The 16,507-nt window shown below is 54.3% G+C and overlaps 1 protein-coding gene across 2 annotated transcripts in view; it reads right to left on the bottom strand.

Annotated features, from left to right (window-relative positions):
* Window positions 1-215: 215 nt before the first annotated feature.
* ITGA3 (integrin subunit alpha 3) overlaps window positions 216-16,507 on the bottom strand; it is a 28,444-nt gene continuing 12,152 nt past the window's right edge. For both annotated transcript variants that reach the window (XM_047708077.1, XM_047708078.1), the window contains exons 6-27: window positions 15,861-15,947; window positions 15,269-15,476; window positions 14,624-14,820; window positions 12,889-12,977; window positions 12,625-12,761; window positions 12,375-12,461; window positions 11,161-11,228; window positions 10,954-11,090; window positions 10,184-10,333; window positions 9,989-10,086; window positions 9,490-9,637; window positions 9,158-9,226; window positions 8,249-8,328; window positions 8,061-8,138; window positions 7,427-7,529; window positions 7,105-7,287; window positions 6,780-6,902; window positions 5,909-6,022; window positions 4,825-4,923; window positions 1,687-1,812; window positions 1,154-1,295; window positions 216-419 (exon numbers count right to left, since the gene is read on the bottom strand). In XM_047708077.1, the coding sequence (XP_047564033.1) occupies window positions 1,185-1,295; window positions 1,687-1,812; window positions 4,825-4,923; window positions 5,909-6,022; window positions 6,780-6,902; window positions 7,105-7,287; window positions 7,427-7,529; window positions 8,061-8,138; window positions 8,249-8,328; window positions 9,158-9,226; window positions 9,490-9,637; window positions 9,989-10,086; window positions 10,184-10,333; window positions 10,954-11,090; window positions 11,161-11,228; window positions 12,375-12,461; window positions 12,625-12,761; window positions 12,889-12,977; window positions 14,624-14,820; window positions 15,269-15,476; window positions 15,861-15,947 (2,492 nt within the window). In that variant the 3' untranslated portion in view covers window positions 216-419; window positions 1,154-1,184. The remainder of the gene's footprint in view (window positions 420-1,153; window positions 1,296-1,686; window positions 1,813-4,824; window positions 4,924-5,908; window positions 6,023-6,779; window positions 6,903-7,104; window positions 7,288-7,426; window positions 7,530-8,060; window positions 8,139-8,248; window positions 8,329-9,157; window positions 9,227-9,489; window positions 9,638-9,988; window positions 10,087-10,183; window positions 10,334-10,953; window positions 11,091-11,160; window positions 11,229-12,374; window positions 12,462-12,624; window positions 12,762-12,888; window positions 12,978-14,623; window positions 14,821-15,268; window positions 15,477-15,860; window positions 15,948-16,507) is intronic.

The raw sequence follows: 16,507 nt of genomic DNA, 5'->3' as shown, positions 1-16,507 counted from the left end.
GGACACGTATGTTCGTGTACCATCCGTGGTGTCCGGCATAGTCCGCAGGCGGTGGGCACCCCCATGTGTCCAGGGCCCCGCAGCTCCAGCCCTCCTACGGGGAGCAGCCTGCGGCCAGACAGCATGAGCCTGTGCTAGAGGGGTGTGTGTGCCCAAACCTGCCGGCGCCGGCCAAAGGCAGTGGCCCCCATGGACTGTCAGGAGCATAACTTATGATAAATAGAAGGGGCGCTGGGGAACTAGGGGTGGGATCGGGGAGGACATCAGTAGTATCGGTCCCGAGTCTGCCAGCTGGTCACCCAGTGCTTCTTGGTAGGCACGGTGTTCCCTGGAGGTGGGTAGCGCTCCTCCTCCCGGATCCGCACCGCGTGGTACTTGGGCATGATCCGGTAATAGCGGGTCCGCTTAAAGAAGTCACACTGGGGGGCGGGAGGGGGTGGAGAAAAGGAAGGGCATCAGGATCCAGCCCTTGAGGTTGCAAGAAGATGTGCTTAGCACCCCCCCCAACCAGAAGCCCTCAAAGCCAGGACCTCTGACCCAAACACATGCCATCTCCCTGCACTGTGACAGGGAGGGCGAGCTTGCCCACCCTCGGCCCCAGAGGAAGGAGGAGCTGAGGAAGGCAGAGAGGAGTGGGGAGGCAGCTGGAGACAGTGGCGGTCACTGAGGCTGCTGACGCTAGCAAGTGTGCTGGTCTGCCCTGATCACGCTGTGGGGGTGGGGGGCCAGCATGTCACCCTGGAGGGGCTCGGAGGAGGAAAGGTACTAGGTCCAGGAGAAGGACTCTCCTAGTGCCCTCCTTCTCTGGAGGTGGAAATGGAGGTGCAGAATCACTCTGGATATTTGCTGCGGGGCCTATAGATGGGGTCTAGCCTTGGCCTTGGTCCTTTTCTGATCCCCAGAAAACAAAGGGGGCACGGGGAGCATTTTATGGCTCCCTCTTGGGGCCCCAAATCTTCAGCAGGAGGAGGCAGTGAGAAGAGCTCTTGAGCCCTCCCAGGGTATGGAGGGAGACAGTGGCCTGCTCCGTGGGGCGGTGCTGGGGCCAAGTGAGGTGCAGAGAGAGCCCATGAGGAAGAAGAGCAGATAGGACAGAATCAGAGGCCCTGGCCAGCTGCGGGGCTCAGGGAAGAGGGCCCGGAGGCCGTGTTACCCGGGTGGGCCGGGGGCAGGGGCTGCCCCCCTCAGTAGTCGTCCGTCAGCCTCTCTGTCTCTGACGGCTGGCTCTTCATCTCCGCCTTCTGCCTCTTAGCTTCATACAGGGCGCGAGTGCGGGCTCGCTTGAAGAAGCCGCACTGCGGAGGGGAGGAGGTGGGGATGGGCCATCAGGGGGCGCTGGGGGGGTCCTGGCCAGCAGCACTCTTGGGCTGGGGCTTAGGGCCGGGGAGCCTGGATCCCTGGATCCCAGCCCCTGCTTGGTGGTGTGGCCAGAAGCCAGAGCTCCTGGCTTCCCCTTTCCAGCTTGCAGATCCCCCCCCATTAACCCGGCAGGAATGTCCTGGTGGGTGAGCTGAGGATGGGGGGCCGGGGGGCAAGGGGTGAGATGGGAAGCTGGGGAGAAGGTGGGGACATGGGGGAAGGGTGGGGGTGGGTGGAAATGAGGAATGGGATGAGGGGAGAGCTGGTGAGGGTCTGCTGGCAGGAGGTCCCAGAGTGGGAGTCCCAGTGGTGGTATGGGGTCCTAACCTTCCACAGCAGAAGAATGATCAACCCCAGGAGCAGCAGCCCGGCACCCACGGCCACAAGCACCAGCCACAGCTCGATCTCCGCTGGCAGCTCCTCCACCAGGTCAGAGTCAATGTCCACGGAGAACTGGCAGGGGTGACAAGGGGCTCAGCCCTGTGACCGACCAGTTAGACCCCATGCTCATTCATCCTGCCGGACCCAGGACCCTGCTGTTTGACCTACTACCAGCAGGGGGCACTCAGGGACCAGAAAAAGCCCCTGCCTGCCCACTGAGAGTAGCAGATCCCTCCATCCTCTGGTTTTCCCTCCACGCAGACCCAGCCCCAGAGGACCAGCTTCAGATCTGGGACGCAGCCTGGAGTCTGGGTTTGTAAACCACACATCCGGGCTTAAGTATCAGCTCCATCCTTGAACTGTGTGGCCTTGGACAAGTAAGTTCACCTCTCTGAATCTCCATTTCATGCTCTCTAATAAAGGAGATCATAATACCTGCCTCATGGTATGGCAAAGTGGTCAAGAGCATTCTGGAGCCAGACTACCTGGGTTCAAGTGCCAGCTGTGCTACTCACTAGCTGTGTGACCTTGGGCAAATCACTGAACCTCTCTGTTGTTCATCTGTAAAATGCGGGTTATGAGAATGATACGTACTTCATAGGTTGCTGGTGAGGATTAAATGTGTTTACTATCAGTAAACTGCTCTGAACAATACCTGGTACATAACCAGCAGTCCATAAATATTTACAAAAAACAAAGAATGAAGAGCATATAGTACCATTATTTTTCTTCCCCTACAGTGGAGATACACACACACACACACACACACACACACACACACACACACACACATATATAGTTATATTATTATAATATAAAATTATATTACATACACTATATGTAATCAAACACTATTATATATACAATTGTGTTATATTATATATAATATACAATATATTATTTTATAACACATATTATGCAATATTGTATATAATAATATAACATAACACATGTAGCATATAAGTGTTATAGAATATATTATTATAACATAAAATTATATTACATATAATGTATTTTTTATATATTGGGAGGAAATTTTTTCTGACTATACATTATTATTTCTTTAAAATTATTTTGATTATTATTTTTTTAAAGATTTTATTTATTTATTTGAGAGAGAATGAGTGAGAGAGAGCATGAGAGAGGAGAAGGTCAGAGGGAGAAGCAGACTCCCCAAGGAGCTGGGAGCCCGATGCGGTACTCGATCCTGGCAGTCCGGGATCTTGACCTGAGCTGAAGGCAGTTGCTCAACCAACTGAGCCACCCAGGCGCCCTTGATTATTATTTTTGTTTAAATACAGATGATATCAAGGAAACTAAAGGTTCCCAGTAATTTTACTCCCCAGAAATAACTCTTCAACATTTTGGTGAATCTCTTTCCATCGTTTCTAATGCATAGGTTAAACACACGTCCTTTCTTCCACATAAGCAGGGTCTCTGTGCTGCACATACCCTCCTGCGACCCGACCTGCCTCCTCTTTCAGCTATAATCATCATCTCCTGATGTCAGTTAAGAAAGATCGACCTAGGGGCGCCTGGGTGGCTCAGTGGGTTAAAGCCTCTGCTTTCGGCTCAGGTCATGATCCCAGGGTCCTGGGATCGAGCCCCACATAGGGCTCTCTGCTCAGCGGGGAGCCTGCTTCCTCCTCTCTCTCTGCCTGCCTCTCTGCCTACTTGTGATCTCTGTCAAATAAATAAAATCTTTAAAAAAAAAAAAAGAAAGAAAGATTGACCTAATCTCTGATGACTGGATAGCCATCCAAAATGTACCACAATTTATTGAACTGATCTCCTACTAAAAGACATGTAGAGTGTTTCCAATTTCATGCCATTATAAACCACACTTTCAAATATCCTCGTACATTTATATTCGCATATTTGTCCTATTAGCTCCTTAAGATATATTATTGTGGGCCGGATCAAAGGAAGTGTGCGTTTTAAACTCTAACAGATATTGACAAATTCATATCCAAAAACAATCCATCCACTTATACTCTAACCAATAGCATTTCCTTCTACCTCATCGGCACCAGACAGCCTTAGTGTTTTTTAATCTTTTTCAATCTGATGGGAAAAAAAAATCTTGTTGCTGTTATTTTTATGACCTCACTACTGAAGTGACCATTCCTAGTTCACCCTGTGGACACTGCCTGTTTATGTTTATGCTGCCCTTTACCTTGACACACTAAAAATATACATCAATCCTTCGTCATATATGCTGGAAACTCTTTTAAAAGCAACCTATCGTTTGCCTTTCTAGTTTCTCTTTATCTCTTTCACTATATACAGATTTAAAATATCATACCATCTGATTGGCCAAATGTTTCTCTTGCAACTTCTGGGTTTACTAAAATAACTCCTTCTCCCCATAATTAAAGACTATTATTAAATTATTTTCTGAGTTTTTTCCTGGTATATTAAGTTTTATTTCCTCTATGTAAATATTTAATCTAACTTCAGTGTAGTTTTTGGTTATCATGCGAGGGAAGGGGTCTGTCTTTACTTTCCAAATGTGTTAACACCGCTTCATAATCCAACTTTCTCCATTGGTTAAAAATGCCATCTGGATACTAACGTAAATATCTCTTCTGTTTCATTGGTCTTTCCAGCTTTCCTCCACTACCTCAATTTATTTTAGGAGATATACCACAATACATTTAAGCAACCCTCCCTTCATCTCCTACATTATGTCCTCCATATCTCCACTATAGCTTTTACATGAAAAAATGGACAATTTTGTCCTTTTTTCCCCCCTCTCCGATGTAACTCAGAATCAAGTTTGAGAACTTTGTTTTCAAGTCTGCACGGAGATGGAACATCTTCACAGACAAGTTGTGCAGATCGAGTAAGCCCCAGCAGAGTCACGGGGGGCTCATAACCATATCCCACCTGGGGTCCCACCTCCCCGGACTCAGATTTCATGGCTTAGGGGTATAGTCCACACGCAGGGAGCCCTCCAGAGGAGTCTCATGGACTGCTAAGATGGAGAACCTCGTAGCTAATGTGTGTGCAGGTGTTCTGAAAACCTGCCCCGCGCCCCCACACCCGGGCCAGGCACTCTGGCTCCTTAACGTGCTCACTCACCCACACGGTCTTGTTCTCCATGTTGATGGTGGGGATGCTGGTTCGGAGGAACAGGGTAGCCCAGCCCGATACACTGACTCTGTCAAAGTCTCTGTAATCCTGCATTGGGAGGGTGGAGGGATGGGGGGGAAGGGGTGGGTCCAAAGAAGCATCTGAAGCCCCTCGGAGCCTCCCTCTTGACCCTGAGCATCCTCCCCAGGGCACCCTCCCACTACTCGGCATATTTAAGCAGCACCCCAAGGGCTCCGAGAGCCGGACATCTGCACACACAAATCCACCTCATTCATGCATCGGGTCCGACGCTGGATGCGGGGGACAGCAGGGACAAGGAAGGTCATGGTCTAGGGTCAGGTCCCTGGGCTAAATCCGGCCCGGCACATGATTTTGTAAATAAAATGTTTTTGGCGCACAGCCACTCCCGTTCCTTTCTACATTGTTTACGGTGGCTGGTGCTCAGTGGCGGGACTGAGGACTTGCAGCGGAAACTGCACGCCCCAGAAAAGCTGAAAAGATTGATAATCTCGTCGTTTGCAGAAAAAATCTGGTCTAGGGGGCTGGCATGGGAGTAAGGGTGACCCAGAGCAGAGCGTGATCGGCGGCACGTGTGGCTTCGGAGAAAGTTCTGGAGAGGTCGTTTGCAGCTGGAAACCTCAGCAAAGACCTCACTGGTGGTGAAGCAGCCGGGAAGAGCTTGAAGGCTGAAGAGGAGCTCACGTGCAGAGGTAACAGAAGGGGAGCTGGCCTTCCAGGGGGAGGGAGCAGCACCGCAGCAATGTGGGGGTGGGAAAGGAACAGACACAGGAGGGAACGGACTCCTGGGAGACAGTCGTTCTGGCTGCAGATGAACATGACATCACATCCACACACAAATGCACAAACTAACACGGACAGGCCTACAGTGGCAGGTGTACAGTGCCTCCTGGGTGAAGTCCGACGTTGTCACTGACATAAGCACACACAGGGGCACACACAGGGGCACACAGACGCGCAGGAGGCCTGGCTGTGACCCTGGCCTCACGCTCTCCCTGTTACTCTCCCCACCCTGGAGGGGGCGCAGTAGAGACGTCCAGTCCCAGGCACTGACCTCAATGAAGGTGCTGTTCCACACTCGGGCCTGCACCGTCACGTTGGTGATGGCAGGGCTGTCAGGAATGGGGCACTCCAGCCACACGCAGCGGGCCTGGTCACCGCCGCACTTCTGAGGTGCGCAGAGGAAACGGGACATGAGACAGTCTGGGGCGTCACATTCTTCCTGCTTCACCCCTTCCCTTTGGCTCTTCCTCTAGCTTAGTCCCACCCATGGCTGACCCCAAGCAGCCCTACCTCACCCCTCCGCTCACGCATACCACCCCACCCCTACACTTCCACACTGAAGCACATAGAGATGCCAAGGATGTAGATGACATGAAATCTGGTCCCAGCCAGCCCAGCACCTGATTCTTCCTTCCCACCCCAGTCCCACACTGAGCCTTTGTTCATGCCAGCTTCCCCCACCTGGGACACTGCCTCCTACCTCGCCACCCAGCTAGGCCTCAACTTGCCTCCCAGGCCTGTTCCTCTCTCCCTTCCAACAGAGGGCACCCTGCACCACCCACATCTCCCCGCCTCCCCTCCATCCTGCCTTTCCCATTCCCCAGCTCTAATGTCCAAAACTTTGGGCCGCTATAGCACCCCCAAAAAGATGGGGCTCTCAGAAATTAAGCCAGCGTCTCTTCCTTTGGCCCCCCGGATTGGCTATTCCTCAAGGCCAAGAGCAGTGGGATGCCCGCTGAGGGAAGAGATGAGTCTTCCTCCCTCTGACTAGGGGCTCCTGATGGCACAGGGGTCACATCACCCCATCAGACCAGGGTCTCCTGGTGACTAGTGTGCCCAGTCTCTCTCCCTTGCTTTGGTGCCCCCTGGTGCCCACACGCCCTGTGATGATGCAGACAATCCCTCCCGTCCTGGCCACTCACCAGCTTGGTCTCAGACTTGGCTTTCTTGGCAACAGCCAGAGTGACTGGCGGCGGGGCTGGGCCTCCCCCTGGGTCCAGCTGTCTCCGCCTGCGCTGTGGGGATGGTGGCCTGTCACCAGGAACCTGAGGAGGGAGGAAGATGTTGGCTGGGAGGAAGGAGTGGGAGCAGAGTCAGGCGAAAGGCAGAAAGGGCAGGGCAAGAGGGAGGTTTCTAAAGGTATATGAGGAGAGGGAGGGCAAGACACTGGGCTTTCTGCCCTGCAGCATGCAAATGAGATATGATGCAAATGAGATGTAAATGCAAGACCCCCAGTGGTGTCCTTACAGAGAGAGTGAGATTCAAAGGGTTGACGAGGTCTCCAGGTGGCCAGCAGGGCCAGGACCCATTGCCGTGGATGGTGATCTCTGTGGGGTACAGCAGCCACTTGCCATTGATGACTTCATAGGGCCACTCAAGCCCTAGGACCAGGGTCCCCAGGGCTGCCAGCCCTTCCCCCATTGGGCCCACCTGTGGGCACAAGGGGTGTTATGGCCACTGCCTCCTGGCAAACCACCTCTATCTCACCCATCCCCAACCCGCCCACCCTCAGACCCCAGGCCCTCCCTGCCTTAGAAGTCCCTGCCCGGGGTCCCTGTGGCCCCCTTACCTGGAATTCATACTTGAGGGGGCTTCCCACGTCCTCCACAGTTTTCATGCCAGACTCGCCCATCACCGTCCCTCCGAAGAAGCTTTGTAGTCGGTGATTCACTCTAGGGGTAAGAAAGATGCTGGAGTCTGAGGGGATGGGAGGGGCCTTGGCAGAGTGGGTGGGCACCAAGATAGGCGAACTCCAGCCCCTCTGACATCAGGCAGACCTGAGATAAATCCCAGCTTTGCATTCACTCGCTGTATACCCGTTATCGCTCAAGCAAGTTATGTATCCTCCCAGAGCCTCGGCTTCCCCACCTGTAAAATGGAGTTCACTGAAGTCGCTATAACATGGGGATGCTGTGGGAAGTCGGTGAGCTGCTGTATGTGAAATTCCTAGCACAATGAGCTCTCTTGAAATGGCAGAGCCACACCGAAACCTTGGCCCCGGGCTGGCTGATTCCTCCGCTGCTACCTGCCTTCCAGAGTAGGTAATAATAGTGACTGCTGTTAGGGGAAGGAGTGGTCCAAGGGAAGAAGAGGCCTGAGGATACTAGGCCTAGAGGGGTGTGTCCGAGGAGCTTGGGAGCCACCTCGAGGACAGGGCGGCCCCTGCACCGTCACAGCGAGGCTGCGGGAGGGATGGTACCCACATGCTGAGTGAGGCCTGGAGCATGTAGTCCACCAGCAGAGTCAGGGTCATGGGCCACAGGTTGTCCTGGTGACTTGACCTGAGGAGGGAATGCAGGGGATAGGTGAGAGCTGTCAGCTAAGGTTGGGGCTGCAGGAGGTCCCAGGGTGTCTCACCCTTGCCACAGACTGGCTTCTTGAGGTCACTCACGTGGAGAGCTGCAGCTGGGCCTGGAGCTCCCTTGTGTGCAGGGTCACTCCAGTGACCTCGAAGGCAATGAGCAGCTCCATCTGCCATGAGGACAAGGAAGGCAGAGAGGGGTGTGTGGGGCCGGGCAGGGGTGATGCTATGGGGGAGAGAGGGGCTGAACTCTATTCAAGGGAGTTGGTTCTCTGGCCTCCTCCCTACCCCCGTTCTGGGCAATGAGTCTCTTCCTGGCCACCTCTGTCCACACTTTCACCCTGTTAGCCTCATCCGGCTCCCCTTTCCCCTTCTTCTCTGTCCATGACATCTCTGCTCCTTTCAACAACATGACCTTGAGCAAGTTACTGTAACTTTCTTTTTTAAAGAAAGATTTAGAGAGAGGGAGAGTATGGGCAGCGGGAGGGACAGAGGGAGAGGGAGAGTCAAAGAATCTCCAGCAAACCCCGTGTCAAGTACAGAGCCCCAAGGGGAGCTTGATCTCATGACCCCGAGATCATGACCTGAGCCAAAATCAAGAGTCAGGTGCTTAACTGACTGAGCTACCAGGCACCGGAGTTACTGTAACTTACTAAGCCTATACTATCTTTCTGTAAAACAGCATCTACCTCCTCAAAAGTTTGTGAGAACTGCAGCATAAAAAAAGTGTGAAGTCTTGGACTTGGGGCCTGGCACACAGTAGGTGCACAGCAAAATCAAGTTCCTCACCTCCACCTGCTCTAGTTTTGTGCATCACCAATGGCCCCATTTTTTTAGTCTCTGGGCCTCCCCCCATGTCCTCCTGTCTTGCCCTGTCTCCTACCCTGGCTCTTTCCTTCAAGGAAGCCTGGGAAGCAGGCAGACAGAAGCAGGGTTAAAGAGCTCATCAGTGTAGCAGCCTGGGACCCATAGGCCTGGAAAGATGTGGCCCACACTCACCCTCTGGTTCCGTTTGAAGGGGTTCCCCAGCTCACAAACAATGGTCTCGTTGGCCTGGCATGTCCCAGCCTGAGGAAAGTAGACAAATCGGGAGTGGGTGGTCAGAGTTGGGCATCTCCAGCCCCTTCCCTGTGGCACTGGGTCTGATGCCTAGAGGTTCCTATAGCATTACAGCCGCCACAAGCACCTGAGGAAGCCCCGCAGAGAGGAAGCGGGATGAACACGGGACTAATGGGAACACATGTAAATGACATGCATATAAGGATGTAAACGCTCCCGGGGCCCTGTTTGGGCTCTGAGCCCTGTGGGGGTCACTCGCGGGGGGCACTCACGGGGCGCACTGAAGACAGCAGCAGGGCGGGAGGCACTGCCAGGGTGAGCAGTGCCTCGTGGGCGTCTTCCCCAGCGCGCTCCCTGCTGGGGGTGTTGGTCACATTGATGCTCAGGAGCAGTTTCCGGCCATCTCTGCTGTACTGCAGCCTGGGGGTGGAGTGGGGAGGACCCCCAGGATTGAGCCCAGAGCTCCGCCCCAGGCCTGCCCCTGATCAGTTAGGCCCCGCCCCTCAGGTCTACTGAGTAAATACAGTTTGGTCTCCGTCTGGGGATAGCCAAGCCCCACCCTCCAGCCTCTCTTGGAGAAGAAAGCCCCTTTCCTGGCCAGTGAAGGCCAGAAGCATCTACCTGGCCAATTAGCATCCCTGCTCTCAGCGCACCTCTCCCTGAGGCCCCTCCCCTCAGATCTTCCGAGGTCCCTAGGATTTTCAAGACCCGCAGGGCCCCGCCCCTCACACAATGAAGCCCCTTGGCCAATCAGCGTGGCCCAGAGCTCACCTGCTCAGCGGCTGCCCCAGCTCCGACACAAAGGCCGCCTGCATCTGCAAGTTGCTGTCACATTTGTTGTCCTGGCCGCACTCTTTCTGGAACTGGACCTGAGGGTGGCCAGAGGCGTGAGGATCTATCGGGCACAGCGACGTCTGGCTTCACGGGCCTCCCAGTCCCTGCCCTTCATGCCCCGGCCCCATTCACCTCCGTGTGGTTCTCCAGAACCTGCGCTTGATTCAGCACCGGGTAGGGGTCTAGGGACCGCAGCCCCAGCCGGGGGTGCTCAGGAATCCTCAAAGGTAAAGAGTAGTTCATAGAGATGATGATGGGACGGAGTTTGTCACGGACGTTGTCCTGGGGAAGGAGGGGGAGCTGAGCCCAGCACTGCGCTCCCCTCCCCCTCCCCAAGTTGACTTTTCATACCACCCTGAACCCTCAAGGAAGAGCTGAGCCTCCACCCACCCTGAAAAACCCCAGTATGGCTAAACCCCCTCTGGTCCGATCATCAAATTGACCCCCTTCCTACAACTTCGATCTGCAAGCAAGGTGATGGGACTCCTCCTCTCTAGAGTTGGGGGTGGGGGATATATTGGGGGTGGGGTTTGTAGAGCCTCCCTTCATCCTTGGGGTCCCCAGGATGAGCTCTTTCAACCTAGATATCCTAGAGAGGGGCTGAGCTGGTCCCACACTCACGGGCCCCTTTTGCCCACCAGACACCAACTAAGCCAACAGTCCCACACCCCTCACTTTTGTAAAAGGTGATGAGCCCTTTGGCACCCATCCCCATTCCGAGGCCCTATCTCTTTCTACCACATTCTGTTCACTGTACCCTCTGCACACTTATAGCCTCCCAGGTCCACCTCCCCGACCTCTGTCTCTGGGGAGACTCCAGTCCCTTGCCCCTCACCTGGCCGGGCATCTACCTCCCTCCTCCAGATCTTGGAGCTGATGTCCTGCCCTGACCCCTCCCTCACCATGAGGAGCAGTTCCAGCTTCTGGCAGCGCGTGTGGGGCATGGAGAAGAAGCCATGGAAGACAGCTGACTGGCTGCGGGCAAAGCGAAGCCGAGGCGGTCGGCGGTCCCGGTCGGCCTCCAGCGTGTAGGCCAGGGCTGGGGGAGGACGGGGTGTTATCAGTACCTGGGCAAGCATGCCCCTCCCCCCCCACACCCCCACACTCACTGATGTTTCTCCTGTAGTTGGGGTTCCCGGCACTCTGGTTGTAAGCAAAGCACAGTTCCACCTGCACGCTGTTGGGAGGCGGGAGACACAGAAGGGGAGGTTATGGTGGGACCCAGTTATCCTGGCCCTGGCCTTCAACCCTGTACTGGGCCAGGGGAAACAGAGGTCCTTAGGAGGAAAGGCAGGGGCAAACCTAGGGGATCCACAGAGCTGCTTTGGGGTGCCCTTGGTGTCTTCCTTCCCCCCTCCCCTGAAAGCCATAGAAAACAGGGTTAGAGGGTAGCACAGTTCGTTAAGCAACCGACTCTTGGTTTTGGCTCCGGTCGTGAGCTCAGAGTCATGAGATCGAGCCCCTCATTGGGGGTGGGGGGGGGGTCTGTACTCAGCGTGGAGTCTGCCTGAGACTCTCTCTCCCTTTCCCTTTGCAGGTCCCCCTCCCTCTAAAGTAAATAAAATCTTTTTTAAAATTTAAAGAAAACAGGGTTAGAGGTCACCAATAGGGAAACTGAGGCCCTGAGAGCAAGAATGAGTTGCCTGAAGTCATCAGTTGGTTGGTGCCCTGCCCAGTCTGGTACAGGATATGCTGTCCAGATCCTCTCCCACTCACCCCTGCTTTCTGCTCTGGGACCCTTTGCCTTCTGATCCAGGCCTCATTCACACAAAGGCCTCGGGGTCATCGCCATCATTACTGTGACCATGTTAGCAACTACCATATTCTGAGCACTTCAGGTGGACGAGGTGCCATGTGAAGGGCTTTTTGTACTTTATCGCATTTAATTATCACAACGATCCCATAAATTCGTTATTATTATTAACTTTGTTTTATAGGGAATGAATCTGAGACTCGGAGAGATAATTTGTTCAAGGTGGCTCTCTCCCATCCACCTAAGTGTCTCCTTCTTCCCTCCTCCTCTGAGACCTCCCTCCCCAGAGCCCACCTCTACCACTACAGAGGGCAGAGCTGGGATTTGAACAAGGCTGTCCGGAGCTCCCACTCCTAACCACCACACTCTCCCGCCCCTCCAGTATTTGCCCGTTACCTCCTGCAACGAAGTTGGCTTTTTAATGAGGTTGGGTAGAAGGGGCAACGCTTATCCCAGAAATCAACCCGCTACGGGTGGGATAGCAGGAGTTGCCAGGGGAGGGGTTTCCCTTCCTGGCCTGCCCATGCATAAGGAGGAGCGCATGCACAGAGAAGGGCCCGAGAGTCTCACCAGGAGGTGGCTGTACAGAACGCAGGGTCCAGCACGGATGGCCGGGCCACCAAGGTCTTATGGAGGATGTTGATGACAGGCCGTGCCCTGCACAGAAAACAGACATCAGTGCTTCCTGCCTGGCCCCTGCCAGGCCAAGCCCAGGGCTCGGGCTTGCGTGGACCCAGTGCTGAAGGTGGACAGAGCTGGGGCTCCGTGCAGACAGGGCTGGAGGGGAGAAAGGCCCCTATCCACCACTGGCCTGGCTTACCGCAGCAGCACAATGCGGTCGGACAGGCTCCCCACCAGTAGGTCCGGGTAGGAGTTCCCATCCACATCCATCCGTCCACTCAGTGAGTAGCCAAAGGTGGCCAAGCCGGGCAGTCCCAGCTCCTCCCCCTGGATTACCTGGGGGAAGGGGGAAGCAGCGGGCACAGGCTGAGGGTGAGCTCTGGGGAGCGGCACCCAGGGGAAATAGGGAGAGGGTAGGTGTGGGGAAGGAGGGAAAGCCCCCTTTGTTCCTGTCTACCCATACCTGCTGTGGCCGTCCCAAGAGCCCGCTGGAGCTGCTGTGGTAGATGTACACTTTGCCCAAGCCCTCAAATGGAGCTCCCACGGCAATGTCTGGGGAAGAGAGGCAGGACAGGTCACCCTGAGTCCTGCGGGCCCCATGTCTCCCCGACCTGGTACTCCAGGCACAGGGTCCAGCAGGAAACAGACCTCACACTGCCAGGCAGCGCTCAGAACATCAGAGAACAGAGCTCTACCACTCAGGATTAAAACTGGGACCGCTGTGAGCCCAGTTGCCTTGTTTCATATTCTGGGAAAGCAGGTCTAGGAGAGACAAGGGACTTACCTAGAGTCATGCCACAAGTTAATATGACAGGCAGGTCTACACTCCTGAGCACTGGCCCAGTGTTTGTTCCTTACTATGGTCCCTTCCCTCTCCTCCACCAGACTCCCCTCCAGACGCCTGGTTCCTCCAGTGGCATTTACCAGCAGGGTCACATAAGCAAGTGTTCCCTGTTGGTGACTTTGCCAGGTAGTTATCAAGCACTGATCTCCTTTGATCCTGACAAGACTGCTGGGGTTGGGTACTGCTGTCCCATCGTATAGAGGAGGAAGCAGACTCAGAAAACCCAAAGTCACACAGCTAATGAGTAGAAAGGGGACGGTTGAGTCCATGTCTGTCTAATACCGGGGGCTGGAATGTTAAGCACACTATCACTTTCCTTGTTAAAAATTCCTTAGATTTTAGACTTTTAAAATTCTAACCATTGTTTCCACAAATAAACCCCACCAAGTTTTATGATCTTCTTAAGCTTTACTAAACCCTTTCTAGTTCGCCGCTTTTGATCTGATAAAGCCTAGGTAACCGGAAGGCCAAGCTTGTTAGAAAAGTATGTAAAGGAAAAGTAAGTAGGTCCTGAGTAGAAACCGGACGGCTCTTCTATCAGTAAATGCTTGGGCTTTGCTAACTGAACTTTCTAGCACCAATTTTCGCTCTTCAGCGACGCCTCTGCCTTCCTTTTGGTTCTCAGGGATGTTCTGGGATATTGAGGTCATCGGGAAAAGTGGTTTCCAGATAAGCCAGGGGTTGTCATTGCAACGAGGCTCTTCCTTAATCTGTCTCTTTCCTTGATACCCCACATCTGATTGATCCCCAAGTCCTGCAGAGCCCTGGACATCCTCCATATCTGGGGCACCCACTTTGTCCCAGCCCTTAGCATCCCACACTTGATAGAATACGTTCGTGACCTTAACACCCCCAGCTTACTCTCCCCCATCCATCCCATATCACTCTCCAGAACCATCTTTCAAGGTACCAAGCTATCATATCACACCCCTGCCCCTGAACCTCCTCTGGACACCTACCCCTCTGCCATTACCCAAATGTAAAGCCCCAGTTCCTCTGCCTGGCTTTCAAAGCATCTACCCCCATCTCCACACTGCCTCTCCAGCTTCACTCATCTCTCATGTGAACACCCCACATCCACTAAATTTGGGTAGACTGAGCAAGTATCCCACGCTCACGTGGGGCCCCTTTGGTTCCCCTCTGTTTTGCACACTCATCCCAGTGGTACAGCCACTCCTCCGGGAGGCCCACCGAGCTTACCACAGGTCACGCCCCCTGCACGGCCTCTCTCTATAACTGCCATGAACTCCCTGGGCCTGGGCCCCATCCCATCCTCTCTTTGGGTCCTGTCAAGCCTGGTATGCAGCAGGCACCCGGTCCATGGGTGTGCTGGGGCAGGAGCGCTGGCTCATACCCTGGAATCCATCCTGGTTGATGTCACCAATGCTGGCCACGGAGAAGCCAAAGGCGGAGCGACTGGGGCCGTGGAGAAGGAGGGAGGGGTGGGCAGGGAAGGAGGTGCCTGCCTGGTTCATGAAGACATACAGGGCACCCCCTACCTCTTCTTTCCGCTCAAAGTAGTGCGGGGCGCCCACCAGGAGGTCCTGCCACCTGCACGGGAGAGAAGGAGGGAGAGATGGGACATAACTCTTGTTTAGTGGGCACAACTGTGTCAGGGTCCAAGGCTATACAAATGGCATCTCTGGCCGTGGCTCCTGGGAAGGACGTGGCCATGTCAACAGGACCCGTCTGATAGAAGACACACGTCACAGAAAAGACAGGGAGCGCAGATCACACCCAGACAATCCACATCCCCAAGAACCATACGAGGACAAAAGTAGATGCAGGTGTCCTGCAATTGACATGGAGGAAACACCCAGAATGTCATCAAGACTAAGTGCAGTCACATGCAAATCCCAGTAAGGAGCAGGCAAACAAACGGACAGTTGGACAATCGGACAATCATGACCTTCCATCGCTCTGCCCAGGCCTGGGCAGGCCTGTCCCCCGGCCGTTCCCCAGGGTTGTGGGGCCCCAGAGGCTGTCCCTGGATCCTCACCCGTCATTGTTCAGGTCCGCCAGGGCAATGGCACTGCCAAAGTAGGCGCCCACCTGCGTCCCCTCCAGCACCTGCCTCCTCCGCAGGTCTCCGCCCGCCTCCTGACTCAGCAAGAAGACAGCGCCCATGTGTCGGTACCGGGGGGCACCTGTCACGATGGTGATGTCCTTGGGGTGCAGGATGGCGCTGCCCACCTGCACTGTGTACCCTAGGATGGGTGGGGAGGTAGTCAGTCAAGGCCCAGTAAACTTGGTCCCCTTCCACTCTGCCCCCCAAGACTTCCCAAATATCTTCTATTCCTTTATTCCAAGTTGGACAAGAAAGTGGACCCTGGATGCCCAGCCTCCAGTCTTGCCTGCACACCAGACTGTGACTTCCATGAAGGTAGGGACTGTGAATTCTGGGAACTCAGAACAGGCCTAGCATACAGGTGGTGCTCAATAACTGTGTGCTACTTGAGCTCAATGGTACTAGTCACACATGCACCGTGGCCTCACTCTTCCACTAGGCACTGAAGGTGAGAGGCCAGCGTGCTAGGAACTGAGCCCCCTCCTTCCTCCACCACCCCACGACCCACCACAGCTCAACTCACCAATATAAAGGTTTCCTTGGTCCTCTGGGTCCTTATAGCTATATTCAGATAAATCCCAGTCCTTCCGCTGAATCATGTAGCTATTTCCTTTCAGGAGGGGGAGGAAGGGGTTTAAATCACCACTCCCTTCAACCACCATGTCCAAGTCCCCCTGACACCCCCACACAATAAGGACATAATAACCCCTTTTATTTCTGAGCACTCTGCCATTGGCAAATCACATCTGCTTTAATAATTCTGTAAAGTAGAACGACAATGCCCATTTTGCAGATAAGAAAAGCAAGTCTCAGGAATAGGGAGCAGGTGTTGAGCCAGGGCTGGAATCTGGTCATCTAGGCTGCTGGACACAAAATGACATTGCTCTCGCTCTAGACACTGAAGCCAGACTCCACACCATTATCTCCTGGTCCTGCCCCAAACTCAGCTGTCCACCTGATCCTTGCTCCCTGGGGCTGCTGCTGGAGGGCACCTGCTGCCCTACTGAGGTTCTAAAGGACTAGGGGTTGGTGGGGGGAGGCAGGACCAGAGGACTGAGCAGAGCCCTCAGCCTCTGGTGTCTGCCTCTACAACTACACCCTGGGCTACCTGTTGGTCAAGAGGAGGAGATTCGGGGCTCCTTCTGCCTGTTGATTCTGCAATTAACAAGG

This window comes from Lutra lutra, chromosome 16 (genome assembly GCF_902655055.1).
Source record: "Lutra lutra chromosome 16, mLutLut1.2, whole genome shotgun sequence".
NCBI classification, from domain to species: domain Eukaryota; kingdom Metazoa; phylum Chordata; class Mammalia; order Carnivora; family Mustelidae; genus Lutra; species Lutra lutra.
The sequence above is the reverse complement of the archived record's forward strand: the minus strand, read 5'-3'. Positions and strand labels throughout refer to the sequence as shown.